The following is an 18,079-nucleotide window of genomic DNA, read 5'->3' on the forward strand; positions in this document are numbered from 1 at the left end:
GCGGCGGCGCCGTTTGGTCGAGGATGGAGGCGGCGAAGCTTGGTCGAGGACGACGGCGGAGCTTGGCGGGGGATGAACGAGGACGGCGGCGGCGCTAGGTCTAGGCGGCGGCGTTGGACAATAAAAGGGGATAAGAAGGGAAAACGAGCGAGGCAGCGAGCCTGCACGCGAGCTACGCAGGAAACTTGCGTTTCCCTCAGCCTGGCTTTGACATTTCATCCCAGGAAACCCAAGCAGTTTTCCTTTCCCTCAGCCTGGATGAGAGGCCTAATTTTGCATCCACCGGGCCAGGCTCAAAAGCCCATGCAGTATACCAAACAAGTAATTTTTGCATGGCGGGTGCGAGCCACATGCACTGCAGCGAACCAAACACCCTTTGTCGACCGTCTCAGCATGGTGAGCGTCAGCTACATGCATGTGCAAGCCGCCCCGTTCCTGCTTCAGCGATCGCAATCTCTGACACAAAAACCCCAGCCTCCCATGCCTGTGTTCCTCCGCAGAACGATGTTGAATTTCATCAAGTCTTCAGGTGGCCTGCACCAGCGACGCACAGTACCTGGGGCAGGAACAATTGTGTCCAAATTATGATATAGTATGTAATTAACATGTTTCCAAATTATTGATGATGTGACCGATACATCATTGAAACAACATGAGACGTTGGATATGAGTGGTTGGATGGCTCAGATCATTTGGATCCACTAAACTCATGCTTTTATAAGCACTTCCTCTGTTCTTAAATATATGATTTGAACTGCCAAGACGTCATATAGTATTTAGGAACATATGCAGTACTAGATACTACTAGATAGAATATTCATCATATATGTCCGGGCTCACAACACACAAGAATTCAAATTCGTACGTCAGGCAACTCACCAAAGCCTTCACCATATCTCAGAAAAGAAGAAGAAAAACTGACCGGATAGATGCAAACTCAAACATTAAAAATGGGACCCAGCAGCAATGCCATATTTCTGAGATACAAAATCAACACACAAAGGAATGAAACATCAAGGGCATAAGCAGAGACAGAATGCATGCAATGCAAGATCAGAATGCTTGCTTCGAAGGCAATGCATTAATCCAAGCAGGTTAAATCTGTCTTGACGACAGTTGGAATGGTGTCTTACATAAATCAAGTAAGAGACTGAAGTTCACAGCTTGAGAGATTAATTCACACTTCACACGGTTGGGCACTAGCCAGAACATGTTACTTCCTACGAGTTCGCCTCACATTTCACCAGAGGGTAAATATTCCTTGTGGAGCACACATCACGGGCAACCGAAGAACCTACACAAAACAAGCCATCTCCCATATCAGCCACCAAAAGGTACCTCTTGAAGTCTTGATACCTACAGAGCAACCAACTTTGTTAGCTAAACCGGATTGCAATATTCATTCATGCAAAAAAGGGTCAAATTTATCTTACATATTCAGTATGATTCAACCAGCAAGAATTAGCTGCAAACATCAAAATTGTGCCAATAGCTCAAAGGTTGAATCAGCTCAGTATTACTGGACTAAACAGAGAGCACCAATAGGATGCCAGTCAATAGGTAGTGGCACACAACTCCTACTGTTAGCACATTATCAAGTTTTTTGTTACATATGGTCTCAGCAGAAGCTAAAAGATTAGTATGGAGTAGTTTATACTTCCCTCACCATTTTATATGCTGAACCAGTACTCAGCATTAGCTTGCGGTTTGGGAAATAGTGTCAAAGGCTGCACAAAATCTCTTCTCCCAGGGAAATCTGCAAAAAGGCAGAAAAAAGGATGCTCCCACGGACAACTCGGGTAGTGACGGCAACCCTAGCCGCCACCTCCACTTCCCCCTCTGCACCCCGCCGTCACCTAAGCAAGCCGGCGAGAAAGCATGTGCCGCTTTCAAGGACTGTGATGGTGAGGCATTTTCTCCAGAGTGTGGTGTGCTTGCGGCCGCGTGATCTGATCGTGTGCGCGATGGCGTCGCGCCATCACAGCCTAGCTCGCCGACGCACCTTCATGTGGGGGAAGCGGCGGCTCCGGTGGTGGTCGGGACGGTGCACTTCAGTGTCAGACCCCGAGGACCTGAAGAAGGACTTGCTAGCGATTTTTGGTAGAATTTGTTTGTAGTGGATCTAGATCTCAGCTGTATTGAAGTAAAGGGGAAAGTATAGTGTATGTTTACAAGCCGTAGCCAGCAAGCAAGTTAGGAATTCGATAATGATCCTCCAGCCACAACCCGGCTGTTTTATAGGCTGGCCAATGACAGCTAATGCCAGTACTGAAAATAAGAAGGAAACGCTACAGTAAAGTGGTTGAGATCCACCGGTGGCGATCTGTCCAGGAGCCATCGTGGTCACTCACTGTCTGAAGCGGTATTGCCGGATTCGCTACACCCCCTTCTCTGAATCTCACGGTTAACTGAATATCATACACCTCTGTCCTGACATTACCCCTCTCTTGAGAAACGACATGTCCTCATGGCGCTTGTTCTTAATCTCTCCATTCTTGTGTGGTTGTCCGAAAGAACTCAGGAAATGTGTATTTGATGAAATCTGCATCTTCCCAAGTGGCATCTTCTGGTGGTAGATTTTCCCACTGAATGTACCACTGTACCACAGGCAAATTGTGCCTAGGAACTTGTCTGACTTGAAGCACCGTTGCAGGACCCGTTTTGACACTGCCATCAGCCGTGACCATTGGTAGATTACGACTGGGTATGGATTTTGAACCGATGTGCTTCTTCAACTGACTAACATGAAAAACAGGGTGAATTTGGACATGATCAGGAAACTGCAACTTGTAAGCCACTTTGCCCACTTTCTGGATGATTGCAAATGGACCATAAAACTTGTTTTGGAGTTTTAAAGCCCCTCTAAATCCAAATGCTGCAAGTCTGTAAGGAGCCATTTTAAGATATACCAGATCTCCCACTTCAAACACTCTTACACTACGCTTAAGATCTGCATACTTCTTCATCCTGTTCTAAGCTTGTTGTAAGTTGGATTTTAATTGTTCCAACATGATTTGTTTACCTGTTAGGAAGGAATGTGCTTCTTCATCCTCAGGGCCAGGTATAGCCAGCTCAGAAATTAGTGGTGGGGCAAAACCATATAAAGCTTGAAAGGGAGACATCTTCAAAGCAATGTGATAAGTTGTATTGTACCAGAATTCAGCTAGTGACAGCCAGGAAGACCATTTCTTTGGTTGATCAGTAGTCATGCACCTTAGATAAGTTTCCAAACACTGATTAACTCGTTTTGTTTGGCCATCTGTTTGAGGATGATAAGCAGTGCTGTACCTCAATTCATTACTAAGAGCAGCAAAGATATCTTTCCACAATTTACTAGTGAAAATTCTATCTCTGTCGGATATGATAAGTTTGGGTGGTCCATGCAATCTTATGATGTTGTCTACAAATGCTTGAGCCACACTCAGATCTATGTAAGGATGTGACAGTGGAATAAAATGGGCATATCTAGTGAATCTGTCCACTACCACCAAAATTACCTCTTCGCCTTGAGAGTTAGGAAGTCCTTCTATGAAATCCATAGAGACATGCTGCCAAGTCAGCCATAGGGAGAGGTTCCAATAAACCAGGTTGCAGACAATTTTCATGCTTGGCCCTTTGACAGATAGGACATGCTGCAATGAGAATTTCCACAACTGATTTCAGACCAGGCCAATAAAATATGCTTTTCACTCTTTGATATGTGGCTCTTGTGCCTGAATGTCCACCAACTGGAGAGCTGTGTCGAGCAGTGATAAGTTTGTTTCTCAAGTCAGCCACATCTCCTACCATGATTCTTCCTTCATACCTTATAATACCAGCTGTCAATTTATAGTCAGACATGGTGTTATTAGGCTGCAGCAACAGTTGCTCTAGGAGATTTTTAGTGACCTGATCTTTAGGATAGCTGTCCACCAGCTCTTGTGCCCACACTGGGGTAACTGCAAAGATGGTCATGCAGGATGGAAGCAACCTGGAGAGGGCATCTGCTACTTTGTTTTGTACACTCTTTTTGTACTGCATCTTGAAATTGAACTCCAACAATTTCATCATTAACTTGTGCTGAACTCCTTCAGTGATCTTCTGATCGGTGATAAATTTGAGAGATTGTTGATCAGTTTTAATGATCAGCTCATTGCCTATTAGATAGTGCCTCCATTTCTTAAGTGCTTCTAAAATAGCTAAAGCCTCTAGGTAGAGAGAGCAGCATTTCTAGGACACAGGGAGGAGCTGTAATAAGCTAAAGGCCTGCCTTGTTGCATCAGTACTGCTCCTATACCTTTTCCAGAAGCATCAGTCTCTAGTATGAAGGGCTTAGAAAAATCAGGCAGAGCCAAGACTGGAGTTGTGATTAGAGCTTGTTGAAGTTGACTAAAAGCTTTGTCATGTTCCTCTTTCCAAGCAAATTGACCTTTCTTCAACAAATCATGCAAAGGTCTGCATATAGTCCCATATCCTTTAATAAATCTTCTGTAGTAACCTGCCAGTCCTAAGAAGCTTCTCAACTTTGTCACATTTCCAGGTGTTGGCCATTCAGCAATAGCTTTGATTTTTTGTGGGTCAGTTGCTACTCCCTCTGCAGAAATCACATGTCCAAGATATTCTACTTGTTGAACTGCAAAGACACACTTGGACAGCTTAGCACATAACTGATTTTCCTTCAGTATTTTGAGCACTAATTCAATATGTTCCATGTGCTCTTTGAGAGATTTACTGTAAATCAGTTTATCATCAAAGAAAACCAACACAAACTTTCTCAGATAAGGACCAAAAATGCTATTCATTAATGCTTGAAAGGTGCCTGATGCATTAGACAGTCCAAAGGGCATCACTAAATAATTCAAAATGCCCTAAAAATGTCCTGAAAGCAGTTTTGTGTATGTCATCAGGGTGCATCCTGATTTGATGATACCCTGCTCTCAAGTCCAACTTGGAAAAGTTACCGAGCTCCATGTAATTCATCCAGTAAATCTTCTATGACTGGTATGAGAAATTTGTTTTTCACAGTGACAGAGTTCAGTTTCCTGAAATCAGTGCATAACCTCATGGAATTGTCCTTTTTCTTCACTAAAATGACAGGAGCTGCATAGGGACTCTGGCTGTGTCTGATAAAATGTGCAGCCAGCATCTTTTTGATTTGATCTTCCAATTCTTGCTTTTGGTGTTGTGGTACCCTGTAAGGTCTGGAATGAGGAGGCTCAACTCCAGGTTGTAAGGGTATGGTGTGATCAGTCTCTATGTGGTGGGAGGGGGTGTGGTCCTTCAAATAAATCTGCATATTCCAGTAGTAACTTCTGTAATTGAGGAGGTGTTTTAAAACCAGCAGGTGCTTCCATTACAATGTTATGCATTTGCAGTAAAAAACCCTCTGCTCCTTTATCCAATAATTTGCTCACTTCCTCTGCTGTAATTTCTTTCACTTTTTCAAGAGTATTGAATATAGCAGCAGTCACTGTCTTCTTTTCCTTCATAGTAAAACTGAAAGTGTTATCTGGTATATTGAAGGAAACAGGGCTCATGAGTGTGAACCAATCATAACCTAGTATCATATCATGACTGGGAAGTGTCAGAGTTCTGAAACTGTGTGTTAATGTGGTTTTTGCCAACTGAAATTCACAGTTTGGAATTACAGCATCAGATGTTAATTTGCCTCCTCCTACAACTGCTATTGCTCTAGGTTTCACTGGAAGTAAGTGACAGCCAGCCTTCACAGCAAATTCTTGATTAATGAAAGAGGAAGAGCTTCCAGAATCCAACAATGCCACAACCTTTTTTCCATTGATATGGATTGTAATAGTAGGTGTAGGCACTGCTAACTATTGACCCATTGCAGTGATAAACATGGCTTGATCTCCTTCATCGTGAATTTCCTCTTGTTCTTGAAGAGGGCTTTCTTCTGTGTCCTCTTGCTGCTCTCCCATTTCCTATTGTAACAAATGGATATTAGGTATAAGTTTGCATTTATGACCATGCATCCACTTGTCCCCACACCTCCAACATTCACCAACTTCTCTAATTTTCTGAGAATTGTTGTTGTTAGTGCTTTCAGGCTGTTTCACTTGTCCACTTTGCTGAGGAATAGTTGCTGTATTACTGTTCTTGTTCTGAAAACTGCCATTGTTCTTCTGATAAAAATTCACAAAAGAGCTATATTGTTTCTTTTGCACTGTACTGATAGGTGGGTGATTTGGTTCCACTTCTTTGGCCAAACAGTAAGCATCTGTGAGTGATGTGGCCTGAGTGGTTTAATTTGGAATTTAATTCCCTACCTTAAACCATTGACAAAACACCTGACAAACCATTGCTCTCCTAATTCAGGAGTTTCTTCTAGCACATCTGCCATGAGATCTTCAAAACTCTTTGTATATTCAGAGACTGAATTGTTTCCTTGCTTGAGTGAGTTGAATTTCTCAGTTAAATCATAAGATCCATTCTCTGCATATCTTTTTATGACTTATTTCCCAAATTGAGTCCATGACAATTGTTTCTTCATTTGAGCAAGAGAAACCTTATATTCTTCAGGTGTAGCTGACATCTGAAAATACTTGTTACACTGTCTGATCCAACCTACTGGAGTGGTGTGCTACTCATGTTCGCCTCGGACCCCACCTTCTCCAGCATTGGGGTCCCTGGCTATGAAGCCTGCGACGCCTCCCCCGCCTATCTCAGGGTTGGCCACGGCCTGCTCTAACTCTCTCATGGTTGGCCCCAAGGCCCGCCCGATGTCGTCCTCCTTGATGGCCTTCAGGAAAAGTGCGCGGCTTAGCAGTGCCTGGACCCTGTCAAGCGGCCGTCTGCCGACGATCCCGGAGAAGGCGGCCTTGCGGGCATCCGCCCACGACATCGTGCCAGGTATACCTCTCTCTACTTCTGTATCGTCTTGTTCAGGTTCTAGATTTGTGGTCTTGGTTCGGTTCCTCTTGGGCACTTGGCCAACGTGGCCTTGAATTGTGACATTGTATTCCAAGGCGAGAAGGGTCCTCACCTTGAGCAGATCTCCGCCATTTGCACTAAGGAGCAGTTGGATGGGGCGCTAGCGGAGGCTCGTGCTCGGGCGGAGCATGAGAATCTGAGCACCCCGGCCACCACTAACCCTGGGGCATAGAGAGCCCAGGGTTGGTAGTGGGCCAAGCAGTAGTATGGTTGGGACCGCTGCCCCTGGAGGCCCTTCGAAGGTAAGGGCCACGGGGGAGGCCCCCTATACGCCTGAATCCCACTGAGGATGAGATGGTGATGTGTGTAACTAGCGTTGGGGCCTCCCTACGGGAGCCTATAGCTGTTGATACCCCCAGGTGCGAGGGCATCATGGCCGACCTGCTAAGCAGACACCCGCCCCGCGATTAAGGGCGGACTAGTTCGGCCCCGCCTAGGGGGCCTAATAGTCCACCAGCGGTTCCTTTATGAAGCTCCTCTGTTGGAACTTTCGGGGTTTTGGCCACTTCTGCGGAAGACATCAGTTGATTGATTATATGCAGGAGGAAAACATCGATATTGTGGGTCTGCAACAGACGATTTGTCGGGATTTCTCCATGCAGGAACTCTAGGGCCTCTCTCGGCACCCGTTTGCCTGGCAGTGGTTGCCTGCAGTTGGGCAATCTGGTGGTATCCTGCTCGTGGTCAAGGAAGATTCTTTCTCGGTTGAGGACATGGACTGAGGGGAATTCTTCCTTAGTATGTCTTAAATTAACCGACGTGTAAACCTCAGTTGGGAGGTGATCATAGTCTATGGCCCGGCTCATCACGGGCAGTCAGCGGAGTTGAAGGCAAAGGTTGAACGCTGCACTACCCCGGTCGAGGTGGCCGGCGACTTCAACCTTATTAGGCAAGTTGCTGACAAGAGTTCCCCTAATGTGGATCGCTCACGTATGTGCTTGTTTAACGAATGCATCGCTGATATGACTCTACGTGAGATAGCTCGTGTAGGGGCTAGGTTCACGTGGAGTAATAAGCAGGTGGACCTTATCCGGAGTGTGCTAGATAGGGTCATGGTTTCCGTCCAGTGGGAGGTCATGTTTCCATTGTGATCTCTTAAGGCGGTTACTCGGATTAACTCCGACCACCCCCCGTGCTTTTCTTATCAGGGGAAGCCCCCCCCCCTCTCGGACGGGACGGTTCCACTTAAAAACCTCGTGGTTATTACAGTATTGGACTTTCCTTCAACCGATGATCATGTCGATGTTCCACGAATTCTACATTGGGACTTTCGATGTCTCGGTTGAACTTTGGTGCCATTACCCTAATCCCAAAGTAGTTGGGGCAACGAGCATTAGACAATTTAGGCTGATCACAATGATTAATGTTCTCGAGCGGATTTTTCCGAAAGGTTGTGGCTCCTATTGCGGAGCGGCTTGCATGCCCTCTCCAGTCCACGTTCTTGAAGGGTCGACGTATCCATGATGGGATTCTAGCCCTCCACGAGATCGTGCATGAGGTGGCGTCACGTCGCCATAAGGGCATTTTTCTCAAGTTGGACTTCCAAAAGGCGTATGACCGCCTCGACTGGTCCTTCATACGGTTAGTGCTTCAACGTTGGGGCTTCGACGACCGATGTTGTTTCTGGATCATGTAGTTGGTCTGGACTTGGAGAATGGCAATTAATATTAATGGCGAGGTGGGATCATTTTTTAGGTCCTCTAGGGGAGTGAGGCAAGGGGGTCCTATTTCCCCTCTTCTCTTTAACCTCGTTATCGATGCCTTGGCGGGCATCCTAGACAAAGCTAGGATGGCGGGTCACCTCTCGGGGGTAGTGGGTCACTTGATCCCTGATGGAGGTGTCACTCATCTATAGTATGTAGATGATACCATGATTATGGTGGAGGCGTAGGACCTTGACATCATCAACCTTAAGTTCCTCGTTTGTTTTGAGGTCATGTCGGGCCTTAAGATCAACTTTGAAAAAAGTGAGGTTCTTGTTTTAGGTACTCTGCGGCCAAGCAACAACGGATTGCGGACAACTCGAATTGCAAGTTGGTTGCCTATGCGGATGTCAGACTCGAGAATTCTGATGACTGAATTCGATCCACTGGTGGGGCAAGTAATGTCATGGGCTGAGCTTTGGTTTGGACGGTTAACTTCTAAGGGGAGTAAATTTGTCCTTATCGGCTCTGACCTCTCTAGCCTCCCCATGTATATGATGGGTAAGTATATCCTGCCGGAGGGCGTTCATAGCTCGTTTGATAAGGATCTTGCTAGATTCTTCTGGTAGGCGGCAGACGGCCACTAGAAATACCATATGGTCAAGTGGGCGGACATCTGCATGCCTAAGGATCGAGTGGATTAGGTATCATTGCCTCTCGTTGCATGAACGAGCCCTCAAGCTGAGGTTGGTCTGGCGGATCATGCGAGGTGAGGGGGGGGGGGCAGTGGCTGCGGCTTCTTCAGGCTAAGTACCTAAGGGGCTCGCCCCTCCTGGCATGCTCACGCTCAGGTGGTTCCCAGTTCTACAAGTCCATCCAATGGATCAAGCAAGATATTCGGGTTCCTTCTCTATAGGAAATGGAGAAGGAACCCAATTCTAGGTTGATCCCTGGGTTGGTGGCGAACCACTTAGGGTGGGTTTCCCTAGCTTGTTTGCTATTTGGACTGATCCGTTGCTCTTGGTTTTCACGGCTGCCCAGAATGGGCATTGGAAAATCTTGTTTCAATGCACATTTGGGCGGGCAGAAACTGTAGAGCGGGCTAGATTGCGGGCAGCCCTCCCGCCAATGTTGCCCGACTATTCGGACACTGTTTCTTGGAGTCTTTCACCTTCGGGTGAGTTCTCTATGAGCTCGGCATATTATGCATTATGCCATTCACCCACCATTCCTTGGACTTCACCTCTGTGGAAGGCTCTATTGGCCCTGAAGATCAAGATCTTTGTGTGGGAATTACTACGAGACCGCCTACCTTCTGGGATGGAGGTGCTCAAGCGGCATGGGACGGGTAATGGCTTATACCCCCTTTGTGTTGTCCCGGAGACCGGGTCACACATTTGTTCTCGTGCACGACAGCGCATGCCCTCTAGAGTTTCTTCTGCGAGGCCCTGGGCCTGATTGGGAGGCCCTAGACTTTGTGGAGTTCCTTGAGACCAAAGCTAACCAGACCACGCAGAAACGCCGCCTATTCTGGCTTATATTTGTGGTGATGTCATGGACGTTGTGGACGACAGGTAATAAAATGGTGATAGAGCGGATCTTCCCGCGGTAGGCCTCTGACTCGTTCTTTAAATTCCTTGCTTTCTTGAAGCACTGGCACCCGCTTTCTAGGTAGCGGGACTGCGATTGCCTTGAGCTCATGCTGGATGCGCTTCTGGCTACCGCGCATCGTCTCTCCTCTTCATAGTGTCGTTGTGCCTACTGCCACTAGGTGGCTTTTTCTTATTTCTCTTATGCCTACTTTGAGCATGATTGTGTTGTTGCCCCGGCCGTATTAGTTGCTTTGCCACTTTGGATCTGGTTGTATGGATGTTTGCTTTATTTAAAAAGCGGGGTGAAAGCCTACTTCGAGGAGAATAGGGTGAGTGATGCACTTGCATCTTTTAGTAGATCCCACCAGCGCACTGCTTGTTGGTTAGGATGTTGTCCTAATGAAATCCTGCCTTTTGTAACTGAAGATTGTACTCCTGATTAAGCAATAAACTCTCTATTTCCCCACAAAAAAGGATATACTAAGAAAAGATTTAAGCAAACCGGCCAAGACTAGCATTTGCACAACAACTTAAAGCAAACAGTAGGTATTATAAGGATCCCAAATGAGTCATGGTCTAAAATGGCATTGCTACAAACCCATTACAGGGACAACAAACAAATGCTCAGGTGTTATTACTTACAATTATTTGCATTACAGGGACAACAAACAAATCATCCTCAAACATGATAGATCCATAACCAGAGACAAAATTGAATTGCGATGTAGGAACTAGCAAAGTAAACACAAAAAATACCCACGAAGGAAAGAAAAGGAAAAACATTTCATTTTGCTACTACTAACAGATATAGTTACCTGCTCACTCCGTCCATCATGATAGCACGTCTATCCAGACAAATGATCTTATGCGTTGTGCAGATGTTCAGCTCCACCATGTCCACCGCAAATGCCCATGCCTACAAGTATAATAAGTAAGAATCAATGGCATTCCAATGAACAGTCAATAGATACAATATGAGGGGGGCTGACGTTTAGATAAACCCATAACTGATATTTGAGAACAGCTTTTCAGGCTTGAAGCAACAGTAGGAAAACATAAACCAAACTTCTACTACTAAATACAAAGAATATTTCCATAACAGTATATCAAACAAGAATAAGATATACTTATACTTGTAGCAATAGAAATGATTGTGACTATTCTTTACATAAATTGAACCTGAATTCTCTTGCGCAAGCGAACTTGCCACTTGCAGCATGACTCTTCTTGAAAAAAAAAGGGCAACCTGGTGCATGTAGCTCCCGCTTGCGCAGGGTCCAGGGAAGGGTCCGACCACTTTGGGTCTATAGTACGCAGCCTTTCCCTACATTTCTGTAAGAGGCTGTTTCCAGGACTTGAACCCATGACCTCATGGTCACAAGGCAGCAGCATGACTCTTCTTGAAGTTATAAAAAAAACATTTTTGTAAATATAAAAGGAAGATGAGCTAGCTATTTGACATTTGAGTTGGTTGAAGCTAGTTTATTAGTTGTCTTCAATTCCCAACCATTATGTACCTCATCTTGAGAAAAATCTGTGGTGTACAATTCTCGATATGTCACTAGGCAGACCACAATCAAATTTAGTTCAAAACATGGTAATCTACCTCAAAAAAAATTATCTACTCATTGTGTTCATCGTTTTATTCTATATATGGACTTTAATCGAATAAGAACATAGTGAATAAATCAGATAAAGTTTTTGCTCCCTCTAGAATCCAACCACATAATAGTTCCATAATAATAATAGCCAGTCTACGAGAATATCAAATCACTTAATTTAGCTATACCTGCAGTATAGACAGATTCGAATGCATAATAGAAACACCAATTGTCGACCTCAGAAAGTTCCTTGAGCTCCAATGGCTCAAGCTGAACCATGAAAAAGGTTGAACCTCTCGACAGGAACACCACATTATTGTCCTCAGCAAACCCTACTATCGTCAAGGAGTTTAACCCAGACCGAGTCTTTAACTCGTTCAGTTCCAAAGTTTTTCCCAGCTCCCATGAAGCAACACCACCACAGTCAGTCTTTCTCTTCCATAATTGGGCGCCGAGGTCCGATAGAAAGAAGAGACCAAGGCCACCGCCCTCTGCCCGCATCAACGAGAATTTACCCTTATCCATCGGCCATTATATCACAGCTAGACTCTGCCTCTTCAAATCAATCTCAAGAATTCCACCCACAGCAAGCAGCCAGTAAAGGGAATCCCCAACCAGCACAGTAGGCCTTCCCGTAACATAGAAAGGAATCAGTATGGAGATAGAATTACCCCATTCATCTGTCTCCGACGAGTAGACACAGGCAACCACTCGTGTATGTTGAATGTCGTTGCATACCACGACTACCTGGAAGTGGTGGACGTCTCCGGCAGCGGACCGGAGCACCGCCCCGGTGATATAGGTTTTCTTTGCATCGAACCCCAGGGGAAGGGCAATCCGGTGCTGGTCGCCGGTGACGGGGTCCCAGATCAGGACCTGATTCCACGATGGAATGGAGATTAGGACCAGGCCATGGCGACATCCGAGGACGCTGAAACCTTTGTCAGGCATAACTAATCCGCCCCCTTGTGCAGCAGGTGCTGGTCTGATGTCGTCGAGCTGCAAGGAGAAGCGCCCGGCGGGGATGCGATTGGGGGCCTCAAGCATAGGCATGAAAGATAACTCTAGGCGGCGTTCACTGAAGCAGCCGAGGAGGGGAGGGTTGCGTCGGTGGTGGAGGCGGAAGCGGCGGAGGAAGCCGTTGTCGGAGACGAGGTGGCGCCAGCGGTGGCAGACGAGGGATGCGCGGGGCAGGGATGAGGGCTGCGGGGGAAGGCGGAGGAGGATCTCCGCAAGCAGGTTGCCGTCGTCCAGCGGCCCCGCCGGCTGCGAGCGACGGAGCAGGTTGTCGCCGTCCATCGGCCCCACCACCGCAGATCGGCGGCGGCGGCGGCGGCGGCGGCTTAGGGTGGAGTGGAGCAGCAGGCACGATGTGGAGTAGTGGACTGGAGTGTGAGGTGCAGGTGACCTAATAAAGCCCATGAGTGAGACTGAAGCCCAAAATTCTTTATTTCATTTTCGAGAGAACGAGAGAAAGCCCACCGCAGACAGATTCATATTTGTATTGTTTTATTTATTTTATTTTTGCCGGGAGATTCATATTTGTATTGTTGCTCTAAAAAAATCATAGGTAATGCCAAAAATCCAACGTCAGATTTTGAAGTATGTCAAATTAAACATTTTTTATGGCAATTTATGTTGGCGTGAGGATGACAAATTTAGTTTGCAAGCACGGCAATTTTCTGATAAGAAAAACCGAGGCAGATTTGCCAAGCTTGCCATCCTCAGCACACATAAATGGCCATAAGAAAATGTTTGATTTGCCATGGTAAAGAATCTGAAGTCAGATTTGTAGTTGAGTCCAAAAATCAAATGTATAGTTTTCCTTTCATTAAACCTTTTTTAGTTTCTGATTTCACCGAAACCATACGTATAGTGGTTCACTCTTGTTTTCCTAAAATAAGAAAGAACGAAAAATTAAAAAAATGCATTCCATCCCTAGTCAAAAGAGAGGATTCTACGGTGCAAGATTCACTATTTTTTTTCTCCAAGAAAAAAGAAGGTTCATCCATTCCCTAGTCGAAAGGAGCAACACACCATGTTCCCGAGAGAACACAGAAACTCGCAGGCATGCATCATTCGTATGTTTCATTTGTTACTTAAGAGATCAACCCATGAAAAAAATTCAAATTCAGATGTTAGCCAATTGACCCATGAAAGACTTCACCATATCCCATAGAAAGAAGAAGATAAACCAGGCTCCCAGTGGCATTGCTACTGAATAGGCGCAAGTTAATTAATTCAACTAGTAAAAGCGTCCCGGGAGCAATAATATCTTTTTGGAAAACAAATTCAGACACACAAGCAGAGTTTTTGTGGGACGTGAGCATGGGAGGCTAAAAAAAAGTGCACACACAAAATAGCTCAGGCAACTCCAATATTCAGTCACAGGGCCGACACTAATAACTGAAACATGCTAATTTCTCTTGATGCCAGAAGGAATATTGCCTACGGAAATCGGATAATAGACCGCAGTTCACAGCCTAAAGGTCAATTCCAAGTTACAGTTGACCACGGCATGATAATTCCTACAGGTTCACATCACATTTGACGGTGCATGATATATATGCAAGGTCATCTCCCTTGTGGAGGAGCACATCACAGGCCCCATGCACACCATACAGAATGGAAGAACATACATTACATAATCCATTTATTCATCTCTGACGATGAAACCTAACTCTTGATACCTGCAGAGCAACCAATGTTGTCAGCTAAACCGAATTGGGATGCTCATTCATGCAAAATCCACTGGATTTATCTCATATTTTTGTCTGATTCAAACAGTAGGCATTAGCTTCAACAATGTGGAAACTGTGCCCAAAGCTCAAAGTTGAATCGGCTCAGCAATATTGAACAGAACCAACAGTACAAGAGAGAACACCAATAGGAGGAAGATCTATTAATTTGTAGAGGCACACCTTCAATATCTACTACAAGGTTAAAGGGGGAAGATCCCTCCTATAACTTTCGTTGTTAGGTAGGTGGGGAGATTCGAACCCAGGTGACTTAACTGTAAACAGGGCACACTTGACATTGCGCTGGGAGGCCCCCTCACCTTCAATATCTATAGTTAGCATATCCTCAAGCTTTTGGCTACATCTGGCCTCAGCGGAGGCTAAGAGGTTAGTGGTGCAGATAACTCCACTGTAACATCCTAGCTTATCAAATCTTGTAAAACTTTCTTTCTTATCATGGGCATATCAGGGGCTTATGGAGTAACAGAGCAAAAACATCTAGTTTCAAGCTCATAGGCATACTCTTTAGAAACGTACGAGCTAGATTAACACTTATAATTTAATCAAATTCATACAGTGGAAGTCTCAAGTAAATGATCACGCATCATTTTGTTAACTGATACTGTACTTCCTTCGGTTCAAATAGACGACAACCTCTTCTGCTGCACAGTATCAAAATCGAAACACTGGCAACTACTCGTGAAGGGAGCAGTTTTTAATATGAATCTAGTCGGGTCATTTTTATCATGCGTTCAGTACAGAAATTATTAAATATCTACAATGACCAAAATCGAGGAAATTATACTGCACAGGAACCACAACAACAGCCAACATGTACTTCAGTTCAGACAAACTATGAGAGTTAGGCTGACAAATAGAGGGCTGTTGGGAAAATATTTAACAAAACCGCCTAAGATTAACATAATTGTACAACAACTGCAAGCGAGCATTAGGTATTATAACGATCCTGAATGGGCAATAATGTGAAATGTTTTCCCTAAGAAAGCAATAGTGTGAAATGGCAAGCACGTTGAGATGTTTCTAGTTATCAATTATTTGCATTGATGGAACAACAAATAAATCAACCTCAAACTTGACAGACCAAAGCCACAGAAAATAAATCAATGCAATGTGGCAACGAGCAAAAGCAAAACAACAAATACCCTCTGAAGGGAAGGAAAGGGAAATATTTCAATCTGCTACTACTAATAGATACTTACCTGCTCAATCAATATATCTCATCCACATGTCTATCCGGATAAATCATATCATGTATTGTGCAAAAGTTTAGCTTCATCGTTTCCACCACCAATGTCTGTGCCTACAAGAATAACAAGTGAAGGAACCAATGAGATTCCAAAGAAGAGTCAAATAGGTACAAGGGGGGCATAGAGTAGATATTTAGATAAACACAATGTTGTAATTTGAGAAAATAATTCAGGCCTGATGCAAATTTAGGAACAGATAAACAAATCCACATATACCATCGAATACAAAGAACATTAAAATAACACTATATAATCACTCACACCAACAGTATACTCACTGATGTCATAAAACGAAGAATATGCACACTCAGACTATTAGCAGATCTTCTATAAGTGAAAAACTATTTTATAAACATAAAACCAAGCCATCTTATGGATTTAATATTACTAGCAAGATCGACAACGATGCCAATATTGAATGAAGGAAATTTAACTATCTTTAGCTTCAGAATATGCCAATTGATCTGCCTATTTGATGTATCAGTTGGTTCAACCGTTTAAGCACGTTTTTCATGTAATTGTCTTCACTTTCAGAAAAATTATTATGTATCTTATCTTGGTATAAACAGATGAAACACAGCTATGCACTAATACTAACATTATGAAATTCAAATAAACTGGTTTCATTTTACCTGCAGTATAGACACCTTCAAGTGGATAAAAGCAACACCACTCATGGGATTCAAAAAGTTTCTTGAACTGCAATGATTCAAACTGAACCATGAAGACTCCGGCAGACATCCATAGAAGCACCACATTATTGCCCTCGGCAAACCCTACTATCGATGGGTACCCTATCTCCATCTCTGAATTCAAGGAAAGTAACTTGTTGAGATCAATGCTTCTTCCCAGCACCCATGAAGAAACACCCTTGCAATCGGTCTTCATCTTCCATAATTGGGCACAAAAGCCTCTCAGGAAGAGGAAACCAAGGCCACTACCCTCTGCCGGTATAACCCAAATATTGCCTACACTCATGTCTCGAGCGTTCCCCACTGGAATGGGTATTAAAGCTAGGCTCCGCTTATCCAAATCAAATTCAAGGATTCCTTGTGAATTCCCATAAAGCAACCAATAAAAGGAACCCCCAACCATCACAGCAGGCATGCCCGTGTAAACCATGGTGGGAAAACCAGAATCCTCTGGTGGAAGCGGTGTTGAGACGAGATTGTCCCATACACCGGTCACTGACAAGTAAACAGAGGCTACCGCTTGTGTACTTTGAATGTCGCTGTTGCCTACCAAGACCACCTGGAAATGGTGGAAATCTCTGGGAGCACGACGCACCGCCGCATGGATCCAGGTTTTCTCGGCGAACCCCCGGGGAATGTCCAGGCTGTGCTGGTCACCGGTGACGGGGTCCCACACCAGGAGCTGCTTCTGTGAGTCGTGCAAGATGAGTACGAGGCCATGGCGGCATCCGAGGATCCGGAAGCGGCCGCCGGCGGCGATTGGGACGGGGAAGCTGGATAGCGGGACGCGATTGGGGCGCTCCAGGGTAGGCTGGAAGCGAACCTGGCAAAAATCATGGACGAGGCAGCCGAGGAGGGGAGGGTTTCGGCGGTGGTGCGCGCGGAAGCGGCGGGAGAAGCAGGGGTCGGAGGCGAGGCTGCGCCAGAACTTGCAGACGGTGGAGGCGCGGGGGAGGGATGATGGCTGCGGGGGGAGGCGGAGGAGGATCTCGGCGAGCAGGTCGTCGTCGTCCAGCGGCGGCGCCGCCGACGAGCGGGGGCCACTCATCTTCTCGCGTGCCTCACCGATGCGGGTTGGAAAGGTGAAGTGAGGTGCAGCAGGCTCTCAAGTGGGCTGTAGACTGAAGCCCACGAAGAGATGTAAAGCGGATTTGATTTGGTGCACCTCGTCACGGTTTTGAATTTTGCGAGTTTTCAGATAAAAACCTCAAAAACCCTAAAAAGGATGGAAACCTGGAAAATAACGTAGTGATAAATGGCAACCGCGCTTGTAAAACAATGGCCACTTGTATCCTGCAGAACTTGGGTATTATCCTGTTTCATAACGTAGCTTTTTTTTTAAAGCTTTCAGAACGTAGCTCTATTCCCACAAAAGTTCTTTTGGTTCCATATATGGACATCAACACAAAATTTCATCTATGCAAATTTATGTTTGTGTGCTATATGCAAGAAAGAAAAATAAGTCGATTGCTATTTTCTCTTTATGGGCCTACAAAATCAACCTTTTCTATGTACCTTACAAATTAGCATATTTTCTAATACACGTTTTTAAATATGTGTAGAATAAACCGCATGTGTATGTGGACTTTTATTATGATCATTTGAAACTTATAAA

General features: G+C 45.0%; 1 protein-coding gene across 4 annotated transcripts; it reads right to left on the reverse strand.

The window, feature by feature from the left end:
• Nucleotides 1–1,037: 1,037 nt before the first annotated feature.
• Nucleotides 1,038–17,585, reverse strand: LOC123135733 (uncharacterized). 4 transcript variants are annotated; one of them, XM_044554926.1, is made up of 5 exons: nucleotides 16,405–17,582; nucleotides 15,725–15,825; nucleotides 12,438–14,456; nucleotides 10,981–11,081; nucleotides 1,038–1,356 (listed from the first exon to the last, which is right to left on the reverse strand). In XM_044554926.1, exons 1-2 carry the CDS (start codon nucleotides 17,510–17,512, stop codon nucleotides 15,773–15,775), a joined length of 1,161 nt encoding a protein of 386 aa, XP_044410861.1. In that variant the 5' UTR covers nucleotides 17,513–17,582; the 3' UTR covers nucleotides 1,038–1,356; nucleotides 10,981–11,081; nucleotides 12,438–14,456; nucleotides 15,725–15,772. The 4 variants fall into 4 exon arrangements, with proteins under 4 accessions (XP_044410861.1, XP_044410860.1, XP_044410862.1 ...); XM_044554925.1 differs by having other exon boundaries at nucleotides 11,955–14,456; XM_044554928.1 differs by lacking the exon at nucleotides 1,038–1,356 and adding an exon at nucleotides 1,371–4,612 and having other exon boundaries at nucleotides 16,405–17,585.
• Nucleotides 17,586–18,079: the final 494 nt, after the last annotated feature.

Source organism: Triticum aestivum, chromosome 6B, assembly GCF_018294505.1.
Source record: "Triticum aestivum cultivar Chinese Spring chromosome 6B, IWGSC CS RefSeq v2.1, whole genome shotgun sequence".
Taxonomy (NCBI): Eukaryota; Viridiplantae; Streptophyta; class Magnoliopsida; order Poales; family Poaceae; genus Triticum; species Triticum aestivum.

Coding starts and splice junctions, on each gene's coding strand:
- LOC123135733 (XM_044554927.1), bottom strand. CDS start 17,512: ATGAGTGGCCCCCGCTCGTCGGCGGCGCCGCCGCTGGACGACGACGAC. Junction 15,826..16,404: donor TGAAGGTGTCTATACTGCAG/GTAAAATGAAAC, acceptor TTATTCTTGTAG/GCACAGACATTGGTGGTGGA.